The 23,011-nt window shown below is 28.4% G+C and overlaps 3 protein-coding genes across 4 annotated transcripts; 1 reads left to right on the forward strand and 2 right to left on the reverse strand.

The window, feature by feature from the left end:
- Window positions 1-5,305: 5,305 nt before the first annotated feature.
- On the reverse strand, window positions 5,306-7,795 carry LOC113555184 (coatomer subunit epsilon). Of its 2 annotated transcripts, XM_026959569.1 has the most exons (8): window positions 7,727-7,795; window positions 7,564-7,621; window positions 7,357-7,466; window positions 7,044-7,207; window positions 6,179-6,328; window positions 5,975-6,110; window positions 5,556-5,780; window positions 5,306-5,493 (listed from the first exon to the last, which is right to left on the reverse strand). In XM_026959569.1, the coding sequence occupies exons 2-8, from the start codon at window positions 7,568-7,570 to the stop codon at window positions 5,377-5,379; spliced, it is 909 nt and encodes a 302-aa protein (XP_026815370.1). In that variant the 5' UTR covers window positions 7,571-7,621; window positions 7,727-7,795; the 3' UTR covers window positions 5,306-5,376. The 2 variants fall into 2 exon arrangements, with proteins under 2 accessions (XP_026815370.1, XP_026815361.1); XM_026959560.1 differs by lacking the exon at window positions 7,727-7,795 and having other exon boundaries at window positions 7,564-7,720.
- Window positions 7,796-8,117: 322 nt separating this feature from the next.
- LOC113555178 (set1/Ash2 histone methyltransferase complex subunit ASH2) lies at window positions 8,118-12,659 on the forward strand. Its single transcript, XM_026959546.1, is given in 11 exon segments — window positions 8,118-8,642; window positions 9,424-9,614; window positions 9,847-10,025; window positions 10,098-10,270; window positions 10,390-10,558; window positions 11,308-11,697; window positions 11,757-11,869; window positions 11,871-11,902; window positions 11,977-12,106; window positions 12,194-12,460; window positions 12,541-12,659. Coding segments are annotated over 10 exon segments (1,719 nt in total). The 5' UTR covers window positions 8,118-8,642; window positions 9,424-9,447; the 3' UTR covers window positions 12,640-12,659.
- A 7,577-nt stretch (window positions 12,660-20,236) lies between these two features.
- LOC113557408 (ras-like GTP-binding protein Rho1) lies at window positions 20,237-21,187 on the reverse strand. Its single transcript, XM_026962910.1, has one exon. It carries the CDS (start codon window positions 21,185-21,187, stop codon window positions 20,237-20,239), a length of 951 nt encoding a protein of 316 aa, XP_026818711.1.
- Between the last annotated feature and the right edge of the window lie 1,824 nt (window positions 21,188-23,011).

A 23,011-nucleotide genomic window follows, 5' to 3' on the forward strand; every position in this document is an offset into this window, starting at 1 on the left:
AAACGATACATATGGATATGCCGGGTATGGTACTATGGTGTACATATTTTATACCAGTCATATGGTGGTATTGAATATTATACTTAATGGCTTCTTCTTTCAAAAAATTAATTTAGTCAAAACGTGAATAAAACAAAATTATTATAATAGAATATTTCAATTTATATCCCTATCCGATGCCATAAATTAATAAATTATTGATTATATAGTAGTTTATGTATATTTATTAACCCCCCACCACGTGCAAAATGTACTTAGTTTACACAAAAGAAATCTAAAAATTTATAAATCCCAACAATCAAATCTCCAAAAATGTTTTTGTGTAGAAAACTTGCCCACGAGTTATTTAAACAATATTACATTTAGTATAGTCAAGTGCCTAATACAACAAACCGATTCATTAACCAATTTAAATATTAAATCATTCGAAAATAGATGTATTTGCTTTACTTAAATATGTATATCGTATACATACATATGATATATCGTATATAATGTTATATGTACAACGAAATTTCATTTCATTACGGCAGTCAACATAATACACAATTAGGTGCACTTTATTTCGAAAATTGGTTGTAGAATTAATTAAGACAATTAGGCTAATATTAAAAATCGAATTTCAAATGATTAAAAACATGAAGAATTACAGTTATTTACTCAATTAATTACAACATATTTTTTTCCCAACAAATTTCAAAAAGTTTTAATATTAGTTTAAATGTTATGCAATTCTGATTTTATTATTTTTGATGAGAACCTATAATGTTCTATAATATTATCATAACTTGAAGTCAAAATGTTTTAAAAAAAAAAAAAATGTGATGTATAAATATTCACGGACAATTTGAACGAATATCAATAATTTTATATTTATAGGGCTTTAAATTTAGATAGCAAGATTGAATATTGGTAAAATGATTGGGGGGGGGTAATCGGTCTCCCTCCTTGGTTTGTACAATACATTAATTGTGCAATTTTAAATAACATAATAATACCTATATTATAGGTACGGCATGATTAAAAGATTCGTAACTTACAAACAGAAATACAAATACTAAATACGTAGGCACTACAGAGCCAGCGCAAGGCGGTAGGAAACCGGGCACATGCCCAGGGCTTCGGGCTTTGTAGGGCCTCAAAAAATGGTACAAAAAAGTGATTTGAAATTTTTTTGATAGTGAAATCATAATCTCGTCACCACTAATTTAAATACCTCGAGTGCCACAGTCGAAAAATTACATTAACGTTTTTACGACTCAATAATTTACACAGGTGTATCGAAGGAATGCTATAATTTTTTTTAAGTAGTAATTCGACGAAGCATCTTCTTTTAAGAGGTACATTATGTATATGGTCTAGATTTCTGTATAAACAAGAGTATGGAGTTTTATTTCTTAGGAAACGGTTATTATCGACGGCAGTTATTGAGACCACGGCACCAATATTCATACTTTTATGTGCACCTATACAAGTTATTATTTACTCGCCAAACCTACATATTTATATAATTGAATCTAAGAAAAAACATTTATTTCATTTCGTAATAATATTATTTAGAAAGTTATTCATCGTCTATAATGGCGATTGACGATCGTAAGAAATATAGCTAATTTTACTATTTAATGAAAATAATAATGTTTATCTTGTTATGAATTATGATGAACTGCGGGATAGATTTATACGTATACTATTGCTTGCTAATTATTATCAATTATCGTTGGTGCTGTGCAGACATTATGTAGTCGTGTGCAGTTGTGCTGTGTTTTGTGCGCAAATATTGATTGTTTTATTTGTTTTAGTTTGCTTTTTGTATTATATTATTATATACCTAATTCATTAAAAGTTCATAGTACAAATAATACCTAGTTAAGTATTATTCAGTTAGTCTAACTGTCACTACAAATTTTACACTTCAGGACATCGGGCAAATAGGTACCTATATTATTTAACATTGAATTAAAACTTACACGATATAGAATGGCAATAGACAAAATAATCCGTTTCGATTGTATTTTGTTATTTATAATTGTTGAAGATACAACAGCAATACTTAATGACTAGTGTAGTCTTGTTAAAAATTAATCTAAGCTTCATTTGGTGTATCAGAGAGGTCATTTTTTATGTATTGTTATTTTATTAATAGAAAAAAACTGATAAAATATTACACAAAAATGAGAATATTTATATATTATCGGTTTTCGGTAAAAACCAATTTTGTTTTTTATTTTAGTTCAAAATAAAATAATCGTAGACTTGTGATATTTTTACAAGACACAAATACCAGCTTTTTCAAGGCAGCGAAATTTTTACAACTTTTCTGTTTTTTGTTTAGTTTTTTAATAGATACATTTATATTTATAAAATGCTTATTCCGATAGAAATTATAAGTACATATTTTATACATAAGCCTATTGCATGTTTTGCCTTTTTTAGTATATATACTATAAATGGACTAATGGACTTTGAATAAAAGTTTTAGCGTATAAACTTTAGATTTTTTTATTACAACAATATTAGATAATAGTTATTATATTTTTTTTAAATAACACTTATCGTTGAGACTTATTGCGACATGCATTTTAATATACTAAGGTACCTATACAGTATGATTATGAAAATATTAAATCGTGGTCCTTGGTTATTATTAAAACGGTATCTTTATTAATAAATAATCATTATTTATTTCACCAAAAAATTACATTAAATAAAACGAATAAACGATGCGGTTTAATAATATGCCGATATTTTTGCTTGACAAATATGTTTTTGTCAAAAGTTCTAAAAAACTTTGCCCAGAGATCTGGGTACGTTGGTTAATGATAGAAAATTATAAATGACGAGTATGTAATTTCCTATTTGCCTCACTACCTACTAAATGGTTTAAATGTCAGGGCAAAAAAATAAAATCGATAGAGAATATTATGTTTTTCGAGTAAAATATGTCTAATTACGTAGTTGTCGAATGTATTCCTTCAACTTGTAATGTATTTTTTCAAAATTGTTCTACCACCCTTACAATTTATTTTAACTATTTATTTGATATTTCATTCCTCGGTGCTGAATTTCCGTTTTATTCATTAGATGCTTAGGTATAGGCATTTGGGCGTGTTTGTAAAATAATTTATTGTGTTACCTACCTACATAATAAGTTGTATTTTATATATTTTTAGTTTTATGTTCTTTAATTAATCTTTGTAATTTGAAATATTGTCGTTATTTGATATCTCATAGTAAGATTGATTTCAAAATTATTTAAGTTTTGCACAATTGTATCCACCGTATCATATTTATCTAAGATTCACTAGATATATGATTTATCTTTAAGATTCAATTGTCCATGTATTTCATCGACTAATCCTTTTAAATTAAACTGAATAACTTATAAAAATAAGTTATGACGTCTGATCTAACCCTATTGCATTCAGACAGTACATTCAATCTTGTAAAGATTCATCTAGATACCTATACCTACTATTTTAGTTTATTTATATATATTTCATCTTTGAGTATTTCAATTTGATCTTCAAAGTAATATAAAGATTTATAAAAGCGTTTTTAAGTTTTAACTATATTCCCCGTGTTAAAGTTGGTGATTGAATTTCTATTCTATTAAACACACCTATGGATATTTTTTTTGTTTGATCCCGTAAATTTAATGGTATAATCAATTTTTGCCCCCCCCCTCATTAAGTAAGTATAGGTCGTTTAACAATAAATTCAAATGCGCAGTTGAGACAAATCTATCCATATAATATATAAATGCTTCAATGTTGTCAGAGAATGTAAAATTCACATTGAATTGTGTATTAAGTTAATAAGTATTATACCTACTTAAAAGTTTGAGTGTTATAATATTGATATATTTTAAAAACGAATGTATTTATTGCCTATGTTTGTCACTACATTAAGTCAAATTTAGTTTTTTAATCCAATAGACTAAATTATTCAGGAGTAATTTTTGGTTTAATAGTAATAATTTTGATATTTCAATATTTAATAGTAATAAATGATAATATTTAAAATGTTTGTTGGTAATCAAACGTTTTTATAAAAGTTAAAACAATCTCAAATCGTATAAATACCTATAATTGTTTTTGATCTAGTGTTATTGGTATCATATAAAATTCAATTCTGATAAAATGCTATTCCAAAACGTACGTTTTCAGCAAAGAGTTTCAGACCAAATACCTACCTTTGATTCTGTGAAATATATTTCATGGAAAATATGTTTTCGACATAAAACATATTATTAAATAAAATATGTATTCGACAAAATAACCTTCCCGATAAAATATTTTTCCAGAAAAATATAATTCCTAGTATCTTCCAACTTTTTTTGCATCTCCATTTATTTGATATATTTTTTAATTCTTCTTAATTGACTTATGTGTTCAAATAATAAAATGCCATATTATATATTTATTATTTATTAATAGGTATATTGTTTAAATGTTAAAGTTGTGCCTATGTAGAAATTTCAACTATAAGTCTATAATCATATCTTTTTTGTAATAAATCCTTAATTATGAATTTTTATGATATATTATACATATGTAATATTTTAATTGTATTGATTAACATTTATAGTTTATTCAATTAACAACGTATGAGTTTCTTGCAATTATCTAGATATTTGTATTAAATATATATGATATGCCAATACATAATGTATAAAAAAATAAATCAAATAATATAAACAAAACAAACCTATAGCCTATAGAAATATATAAGTAACTATGAAAAGTCTTCTTAAAACAAATTTTTTTTTCAGTTCAAATGCTTTCTAAAAAAAATTAGCTACATGTTACATGGATCAATGTTGTCTATCTCTGAATATAGTGTATCAGTGACAGATTAAACCAAACAGGGGATTACAAAAAGATTTTGATATTAATAATTTAAACAAGACACTAAACCTCATACAAAGTACAATTAAATTGTATTGAAAAAAAAAATGTTTATATAATAAACCCATTTACCAATGACTTTTTTTTCCTTGTAAATCACTACATGTAGGCCAAACTGTTTTCACATTGCTTATTTGTATACATTCTGTAAAATCAAAAATAGCTTTACCTATATCAACCTATGATGGATCTACAATATGATAATGATAAAATACAAATATATACTAAGTAAGAAAATTAAGTAACAAATACATAATTCACACCTAATCTGTGGATATAAACTTATTTTCTACTTGAAAATAAAAAACTAAATACCATAAAAAAAAATTATATTTATTGAATTGAATTAACCTATTATTTGAATTTAATATTCCCTCAAAATATAAAATTTGAAGTAAATAAAAATAATATAATATATTTTACATTATAAAGTGTTAAGATAATATAACTTTTTATCAAATAAATATTATTGTTGGTATGATTGTGACAATGCATCAAATTCAGCTTCTTTTTTATTGTAATTTTCAATGAAGTCTGAATTAGGATAAGCATCTCGTAGCATATTTAACTGTCTCTTAGCAACCTGCAACAAAGGAGAAAGAAAACTTACTAAATAGTAAATGTAAGTCTATAACAGTAACTTACATCAGCTGAGACTTTTGTATGAACAGAAATAAACAAAGAATTGACTAGGGAATCAATATCATTACTATCTTTTTCCAAAGCATCTAGTAATGTAATCTCAGCTTTTTTATATTCACATTCGCCAATATAACACACTGACTGACTATTCAACAACAAAGCAGTAATTCCATATTTATCGGTTAGTTCTTGAAATATGAAATAAGCTTCTTGCAGTTTGGATCCGCCCTATACACCAATACATTATTTATTATCACTAGAATATATTGTATTATCTCTAAAAAGGTAAATTATTAGCATTAACTACCAATTTAAATATTTAATTTATACTTTATTGTATCTAAGTTTTTTTGTTTTAGTTCAATGACTGTCATTTATATATTAGAATTAACATTGCTTTTTAAAGTCTTTTGTATTCTTACTATTGCCAAGTTTAACCAAGCTTGTGCCATTTGTGTTAATGTAGCATCTTCATCCTTTTCTTGTAACTTTTTTAATTCTTTAGATGCTAAATCTACTCGATTCATTCTCAAATATATAATCAGAGACAACGTCAAACTAAAATAAATGTATACATATTTATCTATAAGTAATTAAAATGTTATGTTATATTTATAAATACATACCCTTCGAGAGTGTCATCATTTTTAAGGACTCTTAAAGCTGATTCATAATTATGTTCATGATTATAAATTGTGGCAGCAACAATAACAAGAGAATGATTTATTTCGTACATGTTTTCCAATTCTTGTTCCAAAGTTTTCAAAATAGAATTCCTAAAAATATATTTAAAAAAAAAAATAATAAATCATATATTTTACTTAACTGTTTTGAATATAATTTTTTAGCTCAGATTTTAAGCTAAGTTACTAAAACCTGATATTAACACAAGACTACTCTAACATACATATTGCATTATTTTAAAAAACATTAAATCTTCTTAAAAGTGACCAAATATTTAAAAACTTCTTTTTTTTTACAAAACTGAACTTTTTCAGAATGATACATTACTATCAATTATATAACTTTTAAATTAACAACAATCTGCGTTGTTCACTGTTTAGCCCATTAAGTATAAATAGTATTTTTTATTTTTTTAAATAATGTTTATTAAAAATATTTGACATTTCAAAAATGAAAAGTATTTTTCCATAGATCTTACATTACAATGGTGTCCTTTAAATTTATATGATTTATATTTAATAAGATTCAGTAAATATCCAATAAGAAAAAATGTTCATTAACTTCATCAAATAGAAAAAAACTAATTTAAAATGTGTTAAAATCAATATTCTAAGTAACAACTTCATTAAAAAATTGATTTTAGTTTAGCAAAGCTTAGAAAAATCTTTCATAAATGAACAGAAATATTTTTAATTTATGACTAATAAAAAAATTAAATAGTAAACTTATAATAATATTGATGAAATTTATTACAATTAAATATCTCAATTGAAGTTTTTAATTCAATTTTTATTAAAGGAATCTTACCTATTACCAGGATTTTGCAAATATTCTGCTAACAGTTTAAAAGGTTTTAATTCTGGAGGTGAATTAGCTTTTATTTCTGCTAGAACAATACTATATTTTTTTTGAGCCAAGTAAGCGCGGTACATAAATATGTCCCGTTGTAGACGTAAATTTCCATAGTTTGGCTATAAATAAAAAGTTAATAGCAATAGAAAATATCTTAAACTATAAACATCAATTGTGTAATCCTTAAAGTAATTATATATATATATAAATTACAATCGAAGAATAAATTATAAAAATTGTGATATTAGACGATTGGAAAATAAAATACCGGTTCTTTCTGAGCATCGTTAATGCATTGCTGGTAGTTCCCAATGTAGTATGAGTTTTTAATGTCAAACAATTCATTTGCCTCATAAGACTCGGCCTGTTTTACTAAATCTAAAAATAAAAATAGAAATCAATTAATTAGATGAGAACTAGATAAGCAAAAAGCATGAATAATATTATAGTAATAAAAATATATTTTATTAGTTACCAGTCATTTTTAGTATGATCCGATGTTAGGTAACTATACAATTTTCAAAAATATTTTCCTGAAATGTACACAGAACACGAATCAAAATATTAATAACAACTTGACACTTATAAATTGTAGAAATAATAATTAATATATTAATTGTATTACAGTAAAATATTACCCATCAATTAACAATTACTGATATTTAATAATTTATTCTCGATATCGAGTCTTATCAAACATATTTTATTATCGTCTGCAATCACCACGTCGTCGTCGTTGCTTGAATTTCCGACTACATGGACGTCGTATTGTACCAAACGACAGTGTGTAATTTTAAATACAAGAGCCTAATGTTATTATTTTTATTGGATTTATACACGTGAGAATATTGAATAAAAATAAAATGTTTTATATAACGAGAAGAAGATAAAACAACAATATTATGACTTTTATAATGTAACTTTTAAGTTTTAACGCTTAACCGTGACACGGCATGTGATGTGGATAAAATTGTACTCGCATCGTGATTTTTCAACTTTCAAACGTCAGACGTCATTACGTCGCTTCGACACTATTTCCACAGACTGCAACGCATATCGCGTGGCAAAATGTCGTGAAGATTTAGTCGACCGTTTCCCGAACGGTATCTATCGCCACTCACTATCTAATAATATTGTCGGTGTCAAACTGTGAGAAGTACTTCAACTTCAAGTATTCAACGCGGGACTGTTTACTGTTTACAGTTTTTTTTTGTGGTTGTCCCTCGCACCACCGTTAGGCGCCAAGCGGTATCGGACCGAGAAAGTGTCAAAGTGAGAAGTTTCGAGTTTGAAAATATTAAATATTTTCTTGAAAACTTGAACTACATTAGTTTTATTATTAGTGTTTTTCTAATTTTTTTTTTTATTATTATTATTTATCGTTTAATTTAAACACCGAATTTTAAACTCGAGTTTTACTTCTTTTAACATTGCATTGTTGAATCTTTAATTTGGTATTTAATTTTAACATTACACAATCAAATCGTTTGTATGTATTGATAATCGATTGTTTGATGTACAACTATTGTTGATATTCCAAGTGATATACTTTTAGTAAGTAACGGAAATAAAATTATTAAATTCAGATTACAATATTTTAGATACATTATCGTTCTATAATATGACGTCAAGACTTAATCATAACTTTGAAAAAAATAAATTAAATAACTGATATACTTAAGTGGACAATCTTCCTAGAACTTCTGTTCTATGCTAATTCCTACATACATTTCCTAAGTTGTTTAAATTAAATAAATACTTAAAATATTTTTAAGTATACACACATACTATTATTATTATTACTTATTTAACTTATTACTTAAATTTTTATGTTTTTCTACTTAATGTCATTTAAATTAAGATATTTCTCAGCAACTGGAGGTGGATGCTTCTTATTAGTTTTTATTTATTACAATACATAAAAATAGCAGTTGACCATTGATATGGAAATCTTCTGACTAGGCCGGACAAAAATCAACTTCCACCAAGAAATACTTTTCAGTCTTCACACAAGAACCTAGACTAGATGTATAGTGATTGCTTGTACTGAAATAAATACTAATATTTTTTTAAATGTTTCTTTATTTTAGTATAATTAAATAGTTAAATTATTGAATTCTTTATAAATAGTATAATTAACATGCATGTTATGATTACTTTTTTAGATATTCTAAAATAATAAAGTCTAGACTTCTAGAGAATTCAAATTCTCAAAATTGTATTTACCTAATCTGATTATTATAATTAATAAACTCGTTTTATTTGCAGTTTTAATACCTAGTTTATATATTTAGTATACAATAGTAATAAAATGTATTCATTTTAATTTTTACAGGTAAACATATAGACTGTGATTAAAATGGATGATAATAATGATTTGAAAACTACTGAATCGATTAAAACTGAAATGGTCTCGACAAACGGTAATGATGTGCCCAAAGAAAATTTCAGAGATAATTCCACTAAATCTACACCAATTACAAATAAAATTCCAGAAAATAGTAATCAAACCGTCAACTGTTATTGGTAAGTTTATTGATTTGTGAATGCAAATTTATCAAACTAAAAAAATTATAAATTCAAGCTATAATATTAAAACAATTTTGTTTTTTTTGTTACGAATATATATTAATAGAAATATTATAATATATAGAAAATTGAATATTTAAAACGTAACGCATTTTGTCATTATGTAAATCAATTTATTTAACATGATATATGATGTACTAGTATTAAAAATATTATTGTATTATTTTAGCAATAAAGACAGGAATTACAATATTATTGAACTGTTATGTGCCAACTGTAATCGTTGGTATCATGAATCCTGTATTGGTTATCAACTGGGTAAATTGGTTCCGTTTATGGTGAATTATATATTTGTCTGTAAAAACTGTTCACCTACTGGTCTAGAAAGTTTCAAAAAAAATCCAGCGAGTAAGTTTGATTTATACTTCATATAAATATTTATTAAAATTATGTTTATTAAGTTAATTTCAAATATTTTAGTGTTCCCACAAATGTGTGTGACGGCAATTGGAAATTTAATGCAGGAAACTATTAAAAATGGAAACCCTCAAGTTTATTTCTCGAGGGATAAAGATATTATTCCTTTTATTGAATCACACTGGGAGAGTATGACTACAACTGCAAGAAGAGTTACACAATCATGGCATTCGACGGTATGTAATTAATATTTCAAACTAAATAATAATAGAACAAAAAAACGTATTTTTATATTTTATATCTTATAAAACTTGTAAATAATTTATATTATAACTATGTTTTCTTATACTTTTAGATTACGAGATCATTAGTAAAGGAAACAGACGTTTTATTCGGTGTAGTAAATGGTGAAAATGGTTCCCAATCTTATAAGCTATTATTTGACATTTCACAAATAAAACCAAATTATGAAGCGATGATTAAAGGAGGCCATCTTAAAGTTACAGAAACTGGAATTCAACCTAGTAAGTTAAAATTGAATCTATAATTTGTATACAAAAAATATAGATAATTTAATTTAATTCTTATTTGTTATAAATATTTGATGTGTGTACAAAAACTCCTGATTTAAAATATTCATTCATATTTTGAAAATGAAATTTTTGTCTATAAAGTTCTTTTATATACTAATTTCTTTTCCATTACTGTTAAATATAAAAAGGTACTTCAATAAGTTAAGCATGTAAATCCATTAGACTTGTTAATGAAAATTCAATAAATACTCTTCTAAAAGTGCTTTATATAAATTGGTCTTTAAATCTGCACTAATTAAATTTACTCTTTATTCTAGAATCTGTTATTCAATATCATTGAACAAAATTAGTTTACTAATATTATAATTTATACATTATTTTTTAAGTATTATTAGACAGAAAATATCTTTTTCACCTAAATCCTAAAATCAATTTAGCTCCTTTTTCTATCACAAAACTCATTATGTATACTCAATCATACAGTTTCTTAAGGTTTTTGTACGCAAAAAATATCTAATGTAGCAAAAGCTAGTAATTAAAGATATTTTTCTTTATTGTTTTTATGTTACAGACGGTTAATAATATACTTTTACTAGACTCTTGTCACTTGAATTGTACATAGTAGAAGTGTACATGCTTGTGTTTAGTTTTTTCCTCAATAACATAAGAAATTAGTTTTATATTATTTATCAATAGTTTTTATTGTGTTTTGATATATTATTATTTTTTTTATACTCTAGCCGTCACAACTGGTCTCAAAGGACGAGGTGCTAAAAGAAAAACACTCGGTGATGGAACTAGCGGAATAGGTAGTGGTAAGAAGGGTAGGAGTGCTGGTGATCAGTCAAATGTCAAATTGCCTGCTCATGGATACCCACTTGAACATCCATTCAACAAAGATGGTTATAAATATATATTAGCTGAACCAGATCCTCATGCTCCATTTAGACAAGAATTTGATGAGTCTAATGAGTCTGCTGGAAAATTGATTCCGGGATGGTTATATAGACCCCTTTGTCCGAACCAAGTATTGTTGGCACTACATGATCGTGCACCACAGCTACATATTTCTGAAGACAGATTATCAGTAACTGGAGAGAAAGGATATTGTATGGTACGAGCTACACACAGTGAGTAATGATTGTATATTATTTTTTTTATAAAAAATATTTACATAATGAATTTCAAGGTGTTGCGAGTGGAAATTGGTATTGGGAGACAACAATTGAAGAAATGCCTGATAATTCAGCTTGCCGTATTGGATGGAGCCAAGAATTTGCAAATATACAAGCACCATTAGGATTATGATAAATTTGGTTATTCATGGAGATCTAGGTAATAAACATTAAACAAACTAAAGGAAATCAAAAATAAAATGTTTGTAAAATATTTTTAATTAATTTTTAAAGAAAAGGTACAGTGTTCCATGAGAGTCGTGGAAAACATTATAGTAATGGTTTTGGTGAAGGCGATACATTAGGCATAATGATATGTCTACCTAACAATGTGGTATCTCTTCCACCAACTCATAAAGATTTGGTATTTATTTTTATTTGAGATATTTACTAACTTAAATAATGCCTCCCAAGTAATACTAAAATATAGTGTTTTATTTGCTTTTTTTAGATTTTGATAAAATTCAAAAGCCATTTATATTACGAAGAACAGTCTCAAGATAGTAGTCGTGATGCACTTAAATGCTTGAAACCACTAGTTGGGAGTAAAATAATATATTATAAAAATGGAGAATGTTTTAATGAAAGTGCTGTAGACTTATATGATGGAAAATATTTTCCAACAGTATCTTTGTACAAAAATTGTACTCTATCATTAAACTTTGGACCCAATTTCAAATACCCACCACCGCAAACCGATAATTTCAAATATAAAGGAGTATGTAGACTATATAATATTAATAATTTTAAATTACTAAAAAATAGCAGTATATTAAATAAGAACAAAAATGTTTTCAGGTATGGGAAAGGGCTGGTGAAGCCATATGTGAACAAACTTTAGCTGATATCTCATTTTTAACAATAAATGAAGGTAAATTAAAATTGAGCGATATATAATAAAATTATTTTGTATCAAATTATGCTGTTTTTTTTAATATTATTTTTTTTTATTGTATTTGAGTCTAAGTAAACATAAATACTGCCTTATTCTATAAGCCTACAAGTAATTTTAATTAATCTTTTCTATATATACTCTATGTAAACATGGTAATTTTGTACAAAATAAAATAAACTACAGTAAAAAAGTAATACTGGTAATCTTCTGTATGTGAACCTTTAGTTATAGTGAACACTGTGACTAATAAAACTGTGTAATGCAGCGTTTCTCAAAGTGTGAGTTGCAGCCTACTGGTGGGTCGTGAACAATTTTTTGAATTATGATGTTAATGCTGTTATTAACCATAACAGAAAACAAGCACATATTTCGCATACACCTCATTATTTAAAGTACATTTATAAAAATAAATTGGTTATAAACCTATAAAATACTAAGTATATATTACAAATTTATACATATATAATACAAATTTTGTTTTTTATAACTACTTTTTGAAAAGTGAAACCATGTGGGTCGCGAAAGATTTTTTAGGGTAAATTTGGACCGCGGTACTAAAAAGATTGAGAACCACTGGTCTAATGTATTGTTGTATGATATATAGATCTAATTCTGCAAGAAAAAACTATCATAATTTATAATTACAAAAAAAAAAAATGTTTTTTTGAAAAAAATAAAAATGGGCTGTACCCAGAATGTTTCATTATTAAATACATTGATGATTGTTCTAGAATCTAGATCACATGAATAATAAGTGTTTTGATTGCCAATGTATAACCCTATTGTCCTAAAAGATAACCTCCTAAATTCTGCACATTTTTAATTTATGCTCTACATAGTATTGACCAGTATAAATAATAGTTTACTAGTGGTAAACTTAAGACAGATGACTTGTAGCCATTAAAAATCACCAAATATGTATTTAAAAATAAAAATAAAAACAAGAATATTTTTGTTTATTTTTTGTATGTTATTTGACAGAATGTATTATTTTGAATTAGTTTTATTTGTTCTCCATATTACAAATGTACAACTAAATAATAAATTACTGACAATATGACATCATAATTCATATCATAAACTATACTATTTATTAATATAATAAATACAAATTAATCATAAAATTCAACAATAGGCCAATTCACTTCAACTAGTATTTAAGCTAACACCAGATTAGTTCAGTGACCTCAAAATTGGTAATTTTTTCGTTTACAAGAACAGTGAAAACACATATTGATTTAGCGTCCTCTTAAAAAAACTTTTCCGCGACTATTTTGGGATATAACAACTTAATATACATTATGCATATAATATGATGATCCGTGTTATCTAAACAGTATCATCTCTACCAGTTTTTAGGCTAATAGAATTTAGACAGAACTCAAAATATAAACTCCAATTATATCAATTAGATGAGATACAAATATGTAGGTTGAAAGAAATGTAGGAAATTAATTGGCAACAAGTAACAGAGAAAGTCGAACATGACAAATCGCGGGGGTGTTAGTAGATAGGTAGTATTAGGTATTGCTACACTTACCCTGCGTCTATAGACCTTGTGTGCTTTTGATTGCTAAAGAAAAATTAAATATTTATATACTTGTTAGCCGTTGCATATACCGTAGCTGTACAACTTCCCAACTAGTTACTACCGTACTTACCCACAAAGACAAACTGTTGTAGTAAAATTGCATATACATTTCGCCGTACCATTTTATTATTACAGTGCTTTGAGCGTAGTTGCGAGGAATCACTCATTAACGTGGGTAATTAGATTAGACTAACTGGAAATCTAGAAATATATACTGTTCTTAATACAGTGTTTAATACAATAACGCTACATAAGTTACCTAATCCTTTTTAATATTTAATACTGTACTCCCGTCTCCCTGTGACGTATTATCTAAATCTGTGAATTACGCAAATAGAAGCAGTGATCAATTTTAATTTTAAAATATAATTAAGAAATAGAAAAAAAAAGTCTTGAATTATTGTTAAGATTGCTATCCTGATTGACTTGAAACAATTTTTGACAGTATTTTTCTTATTCTGATGAGTTAATATAAATATGTATGTACAGATCTAATAAATTATATAAATAACTAAAAATTGTAATTTACAATCACACAATAAAGCTCTAGAAAAACATAAGATATTTAAATATTTATGCCTGAAAACTGAAAAAAATTATACAAATTATTGTTTCAAGTCACCTAAAATGTAAGGGGACTCGAAACACTTCTTAAAAATACTTTAATAGCTAGTGACTGGAAATAAAATATTTGTTTCAAAATGTTTCAACCCATCACATTCTCAACTCTCAAGTGATACAACCATGAGCATTATTATAGCCATAAAAGATACGACGAAATTAAATAAAGAAACGCGGAAGCTTCATGAGCAATTTGCAGCATACTTAATCGTGGATGTGAATTTTCAAAGTGCAAATCATACTATTTCACACAAATAATGCATAAAATATAATATATTTTTCAAAAAAACAAAAGGTTTTACGAGGCCTTTAGTAGTATACTTTTAGACAATCACAATTATGATTGGTTTAAAATGCAGAGCGACGTTTTGTTCAACGCTCTATAGCCTATGTTTCTACTCGTCATCTACAGACTACAGTTTACCGCACACCTGTCATCTGCCACACATCTATATATACAATATATCATATGATCATTCCCAATGATTCGACGGTAATTATTAGGGTTTATCTTAACAATATAACTTCTATAATAATAATATAATACTATGGTGTAACCTATTAGACCTAATACATCAGAAATCCAGTTACAGTCGTAGTTTCAAGGGGATTTCAACGTAGTTTGAGATAACGAAAAATATTGGCGTCCGATATAATAATAAGAATCTATAGGTACTGTATAATAATAATACATCATGTGTATAACATTACTCGGCTTGTCCGGCATATTAAACAGATAATTTGAATGAATGTATACACAAAGCAACACAATAATGATGGTACATCATAGCGTCTAGTCGAAGTGTTTCGACATACTGTATACAGCTGATTTAACGCTAGCCGAATGGATATTTCCAGTTGAAAGTCTTTTGAACAAGAATGTTATATAACAATGATTTGTTCAAAGGTTTAAATCGTCTAAAAGTCTTATAACATTATAACTATTGAAAAAAGTCACATGTAAACCGTATTGTCCATGTCTTAGGAAATTACAACTTATTGCTACTTGCATTATTGCAGACAACAGGCACTTATAGGTGGGTATAATACTATAATAATAATATGGTAAACGGGCACTTTGTTCTATCTATCGTTTGAGTTGCATACCGCGGTCACTTTGTGTACGGATATACGGTTAAGATAAATTGGTAAAAATCGATCGCGGACACTTTGTACGGTATGAATGAATGGGAAAATATATTATACAAGATAAGATTAAGCTAAATTACTCAACATTTTAGATCGTGGATCGTGATCGCAATCAGTTTGAGACGTGGGTTTGGCGACACAGTAGAGCATAACATTAACACTCCGAAATGGCGAAATACACTATGAACCAAAAATAAATGACTATAAACTAAATCGTAAATTATTAAATATGGTTATTTTAATACCATTTTAAGAATAATGAATAAATAAATCAAATATCCGTTAGAAGTGTTTGAAAGTAACTGGTACAGGTAAAATTACTACAAACCCTTATGAACCGGTGAGTTATAAGTTATAATAAATCATATTATTTTATAATATAACATTAGAATATTAAATTATTAAATTAATACACATTAGTATTTTGTGTAAAATGTAACGGGCGTATGTTACAATTGTTGTATATATTTAATATATCGTATAGATCAACATAAATCATGGACTAATCAGTTAGTGTTGATCGAGTGATGAGTGTATATTATTGGTATTTGGTACACTCGAAAATCAAAACCATCATGTATCGTTTTGGTCAATGGCGGATCAAGGGAGGGGCACAGGGGCACGTATCCCCTGTCAATTTTCTATAAACAAATTTTTTTTTATGTAACTAAGAGCGTCATATACTTAAATAAAAATCACTGTGAATAAGAATAATTTTTCTTATTAATGCACATGTAGTATATACCTACATGTATAAATTTTTATTTTGATGTGTCATAATATTATGATGTAAGTAATCAACATTATTTATTTATTTATAGATTTATTTGTATATATAATTGTATACGCCCACAATTGGGCGCAGAACAGTTTTTTTTTTATCATATACATAACAAGAATAAAACATAATAACATAAACAAATTAACTGAATATCAAACAAATCAGCTTTACATATTATATCAGTGTTTATATTTATAATACATACTAGTAGGTACACGATAGTACTGTTAACATTTGAATAATATTGATTTAAACCTGGTTAAATTGTCATGGGAAAAACCGAAATTATCGATTGAGTTACCAGAAATTAGCATTCTATTGAACGGCGCGAATTGACTATAATTATTACAATAAGTAGGTACATAAAATGTTTTTAATACACGACTATTAGTTTGAGGGACATTCAGAGGTATTTGGCTAAGTAGTTCTGGACAAATTATTTGAGAATTTAGAAGTTTACACAACCAAGACACATCGTGAAAAGTTCTTCTATTCTTAAGCGACTCAATATTATATTCACTAGCTAGTTGCTCGAGCGAGACGTCAGTTCTATTAGACTTGTATGCAAGTACTCTCAAAAACCGTTTTTGGACCCGTTCAATTTTACTAATTAGTCCAGTTTGGTACGGATTCCAAATAACTGAGCCATATTCTAGAATAGAGCGGACAAAAGAACAATATAATAATTTAAAACAATTAGGGTCATTAAATTCTTAAGCTGTTTCGTCGCATAAAACCTAATACTCTAAGAGCTTTATTACACGATATGGTTATGTGATTATTAAATGATAAGTCGTTTGATAAAAGAATACCTAGATCCTTTATCTGGGTTACAATCATCTAATTAGAATTATTCATTTTATATTGAAATTGGGTATTTGTTTTTCTACGTGAAAATGAAATTTGCGAGCATTTTTCGGCGTTTACAGTCAACCCATTTACCGAACACCATAAGCAGAAATAGTCTAAATCGGATTGTAATTTAAGGCAATCATCGTGAGAGTGAAAAGGCATATATAGTTTTAAATCGTCCGCAAACATTAAGAAATCACTGCTTTTAAAAATATCTCTAACGTCGTCTATAAAGAGTGTAAATAGTATAGGTGATAAGTGCCCGCCTCGAGGGACTCCAGATGTAACATTTATTGGCAACGAGACACTATCACCTAGTTTTACTTGCTGAGTTCTACCATTCAAGAATGATTTAAGCCATAATTATTAATATATATATATATATAATAATTGTAATTATAAAAATATATTACCAATTTTGTTTAAAAATAACAGTGTGTATTATTAATTATTATTCAAATTATACAATTTATATGTGCCTCCCCTATCAAAATATCCAAGATCAAAAATTTCATAGCCGTCCGACGATGCCCCATTCGTTTTGGTGTTCGCATTGCTTTTCTATCGCCAATATACCGATCGTTTGTGCGTCGGCCGAGTTTTTTTTTATCGGATGACACACACATCAGTTTCGTTGTCAATGCGGCCCTTATATGCTCTTTTTCCGGACAAGGCCTCACGCCTAAATCACATGTCCTCACAGTGCAAACGCGGACAGATCACCTTGCAATTGTGCCGTATTAGATATACGTCCGTTGTGCTTCGATACAAACGTAACGTAATAATATTGCATATAATAGTATTACTGTCAATCGGTGGCCGATATATTAGTATGTTTGAGACTCATCTTGGTTATCGGTACAGGCCATCGGCATTCGACGGTTTTGTTTTCACTGGTTGCGATCCGCGGCCTTTAATTCGTTTTTATGTTACCGAGAGCGGGCGGATGCGGATCGTTGTAAGCCGCAGCGTTCACGATGCATGAGAGAAATGAGAGAGCCGTCTCGTGCCGACAGTGGACTATATAAAATCACCTCGGATGTAGTCCGTTATTACTTATTAGTCCACAATGCTACCACTTGTATGTCGTCGAAACCCATTAGAATAGGCGTGAAATAAGTGCGCCGTTACACAGTGTGTAGCAGGGATACTATTTTATTTTAAAAATGAACAACACAAACAGTATGTAAGATATATTGATTCAATTATTTTTCTATGTTCAAGAGGTATTTAAAGTTTTTGTTTTTATGTTTTAAAAACAGTAACCCGCTTCCTGCCCCTTCAAAACTTGTATCAACTTAAAAAAGTGGTTAATTTGTATGTAAGTTAATTTTTTTAAATTTTTTTATTAAATGTTTAATAATAATTAATTTCGTAATAGCAAAATGTGAAACCAGCAATCGCACATCAGTTATCGGTTAAAGATGTAAAAAAATGTATTAAGTGTAAAGCTTTTTCAGAGGATGAGAAATGTGCAGCATGTCATATGTCTTCTCATTTAAAAAATATTACAGCCACAAGTATTGAAACTCCTAGTACAATTATTTGGCGTTATTGATTTAAAACTATTTAATACCTAATTAATTATTATTATTACTATAGATACTTCTGCTGATGCCCGAGAACCCTATTATAACACACACTAGACCCATTGATGTTCCTTCGAGTTCTGTTACATCTAAGTGTGTTGTGGTGGAGAAGAAAAGGAAAAATCTTTGGAACCCATTATTACTAAAGTCGAGACAAAAGAAGCATTAAAGAAACATACTGACAAATTATGTTGTATCATTGGCGGCTATCCTTAAAAATATAGGTGTAGCGAAACATAAAAAGTAACCACCCACTCTCAATAATATATTCCTCCATATAACATCCCATCTACTGAATAGTTTCTTCAACATGTTGAAAAAAAATATTTACTATTATACTATTAAAATATTTCAAAGTATTATTATATTATTCGCTTACAAAAAATTACATAGACAACTCACCTCATGGCGTGCTCACGGGGGGGGGGCAGGGTGTTATATTGTCAGGAATATACATGCAAACTTAATTTGTTGTCAGAATTGGCCATCAAAATTCATAATTAATGGTAACCCAGAATACAGCAAAGAAAATAACATTCGTTTTTTAGCTTCGAAATGCACATCCTCGAGTAAACTTTAAATAACATATACAAAATAATATAATATAATAATAATAGTTTATATAATATATAATATAATATGTGGCTATCAAGTATACATAGTTCATTATTCATACAAAACGTAAATTAAACACTCACGTGAAAACTATAAGCAATTTTTATTTTTTTCATGGTTTGACTCGGTATTAATTTAATTTAAAACAATAATAATAATTTTTTCCCGATTTGAAAAATATTCGGGCAATAGAGACGATGTTCGGAGTTTGCTAAGCTTATCCGGAACATGCTATACATAGCTCCGCCTACGAAAATCATATAACAATAATAGCGGTATCAACCTCCCTCCTCCCGAAACTCATAACGTAAAATAAAATATTAATAGGTACAAGACGTAGGTATTATATATATATATATATCTACATACCTATATTAAACGAAATATAATTTTTTTTGTGTTTAAAGTAACACACACTGGGTACCATGTTTGGAAGTCCGTCTCGACGCCTTCACCGTGGCAACGAAAACATCACGGACTCCTTCTTTGGTTTTCGACGAACACTCTAAAAACGCGAAAGCCTTTATGTCATCGGCCACTGATTGGCCAACCTCTTTAGTAGTCATGGTATTGTGTTCCGGTATCCTGACGGTAGTTTTCATCGGTGTATCCGGATTGTGATTTTCTGTGGTTGCTACTGATTTTTCCGGCTCTAGTCTGATAATAGTTTTTTCGTCAATTTTCAATACGTCTAAGTTTTCTTGTTCTGCTTCTATCGCGTCTCCGCAAACGTCCGACGTCGCATGAACCGGCAGCTCATCTTCGACCGTTTCCGTTTCATCCGGTTTCCCGTCAGATTCCAGTGTAAATTGTTCGTCCGCCGGAAATCGGCACACTTCAATCTCGCCCTCCTGCTTCAGGTCCACATTTACAACCGTATCGTTTTCTGCAGCAATCGTCTGTCCGTCTGTGACTTTCACGTCAGTTACGTAACACTTGTCGATGAGCGGATCCGACTGCGGCAGATCAATGTTCGGATGATTGTCGCGGAGGTCTTTCTTGTTGCCCACCAATACCACCGGCACCTCCTTGCAAAAATACCGCACTTCCGGCACCCATTTGTCAATCACGTTGATCAACGATTTGGGAGTGTCGATCGAATAGCATATGATCACCACGTCCGCGCCTCCGTATGACAACGGTCGCAATCTATCGTAATCCTCTTGGCCGGCAGTGTCCCATAGGTCGAGCTCTACCTTTTTCCCGTCCACTTCGATGAAAGTCGAATAGTAGTCGAACACCGTTGGCACGTACACCTCTGGGAAAATGTCCTCGAAAAACACGCGCAAAAGACATGTCTTACCGCTCTCGCCGTCGCCGACGACCACCACTTTCTTCTTAATAGAAGGCATATTTTCCTATGGCATAAACGAATTTCAGTCGTTCTATTATTGTAAACACATTATAAATATTAATCAAATATATATTTGTTTCATCGCGATTATGGTGCGGATAAAGATTTTTATAACAGACATTTAAAAATACACTGACATACTTAGTGCCGGCGCTAGGGGAGGACAAATGGGACAAATGTCCAGGGCCCCGCGATTTTTAATTATCATCTTAATACTGTGAGACACATTGACATTTTACATAATTACAATTTAAATTAACAAATTATAAGTCTATAAATGTATTATTCTATACTACACATCACACTTATATAATATTAGAATGGGGTACTCTGTAATACCTAATGGCTAATACCTTGTCCAAGGCCCCGCAATACCTAGCGCCGGCACTGGACATACTGAAATGTAAATTATGATATAATAACATTTAAGTAGTAAGTCTAAAGTCGATAGTACCGATTCTTTTGTTAATATTTTTCTACTAGTAAATATTAGTGGTATAGGTACAAGGTAAAGATCCTACATATTATAAAATAGGTATTTTATACTTGCTAGTTTACAAATTATCAATTTGATATATAGGTAGGTATACCTACATCCTTATGGTCAGGAGAACCTCGAGAGAGCAAGACAACGAACGGCAGAGATCTCAGCCGGATGACGGAGACAGAAGTTTTCACTGTTAGTTAAGTTCCTTGTTTTGCGGGCCGAAGGCCAACTCAGGGGGATTTTTTAAATAAGAGCAGATACAGTAGTCCTAAACGGGAGGGGGGTGGCAATTTGTTAGTTTTCAACTAAAAAAAAGTAATCATCTAGGTATTTTAAAAAAAAACTTTGTTGGAATATATGATACTTTTTTTTGTGAACGGGGGGGCATTTCCCCCCATTGCCCTCCCTTCTATCCGCTCTTGGTTTTAAATTCATTCAACGTAGAGCTATTTGTAAGAAAATCTTCTAAAAAATATGTTTGCGTACGAAAATCAAAAATGATATTATTTTTTTATTTGTATAAAATTTAAAAACAATTTTTTTTTTGAAAATTATAGGCCTAAAACTGCCTGTACATATAGACATATAGTTGACATTATAAGCTTTCTTCTTTATATTACGAATCCGTATTCTATTGGTCATGCATAACAAAATTTTACGATTATTTAGATGGTATCTACCAATTTGTACTTAATGTATATATTTTTAGAGACCTATAGCAGCTATAAATAGCAATGCCATATAATAAATGAATGAAACATTTTTACCCAAATGTATGAAATCACGGGAGGTGTATTCAATTAAAGATATTTTAATAGCTATACAATTTTGCGTATAAATAAAATATTTAAAAATCAGATAATAGTCTAATATAGAGTAAGTATAATGTTTATAATTTGATAGGACAAATAAATTTCTTTGCAAATTATGACGCTGAAGAAATGCTGTAAATAATTGTTATTATTGAAAACATTACGCGCAAACATATAACTTCTCATATCATTTACATAATATAACTTAAATTACCAACCTTCAATTCAATATTTTCTTGATACTTTAATATAAATATATATTTTATCAGATTGTGTAGGTTTGACTTTATAATATTTTGTCAACAAATAACACTCGTTCACGAACACAACAAATAGTTTAATAAATATTTATACGAGACGTTGATTAGAAGTATACACTATTTTATCACAGAACCAAAGTAAATTAAATAGTTATGTTTGTTAAATAATCACGTAAGTGCAAAAAGTGCATAATAATATACAATATTGATAGTGAAAATTCAAAAATTATCGTAATGAAAATGAAAATTATAATTTATGGATT

Source organism: Rhopalosiphum maidis, chromosome 1, assembly GCF_003676215.2.
Source record: "Rhopalosiphum maidis isolate BTI-1 chromosome 1, ASM367621v3, whole genome shotgun sequence".
Lineage (NCBI taxonomy): Eukaryota > Metazoa > Arthropoda > Insecta > Hemiptera > Aphididae > Rhopalosiphum > Rhopalosiphum maidis.

Excerpts from the sequence above, each read along its gene's own strand:
- LOC113555184 (XM_026959569.1), bottom strand. Across the intron at positions 6,111-6,178 it reads AATGATGACACTCTCGAAGG|TTTGACGTTGTCTCTGATTA; the intron begins GTATGTATTTAT and ends CATTTATTTTAG. Across the intron at positions 5,781-5,974 it reads CTTGGTTAAACTTGGCAATA|GGCGGATCCAAACTGCAAGA; the intron begins GTAAGAATACAA and ends ATTGGTGTATAG.
- LOC113557408 (XM_026962910.1), bottom strand. The coding sequence starts at position 21,187 with ATGCCTTCTATTAAGAAGAAAGTGGTGGTCGTCGGCGACGGCGAGAGC.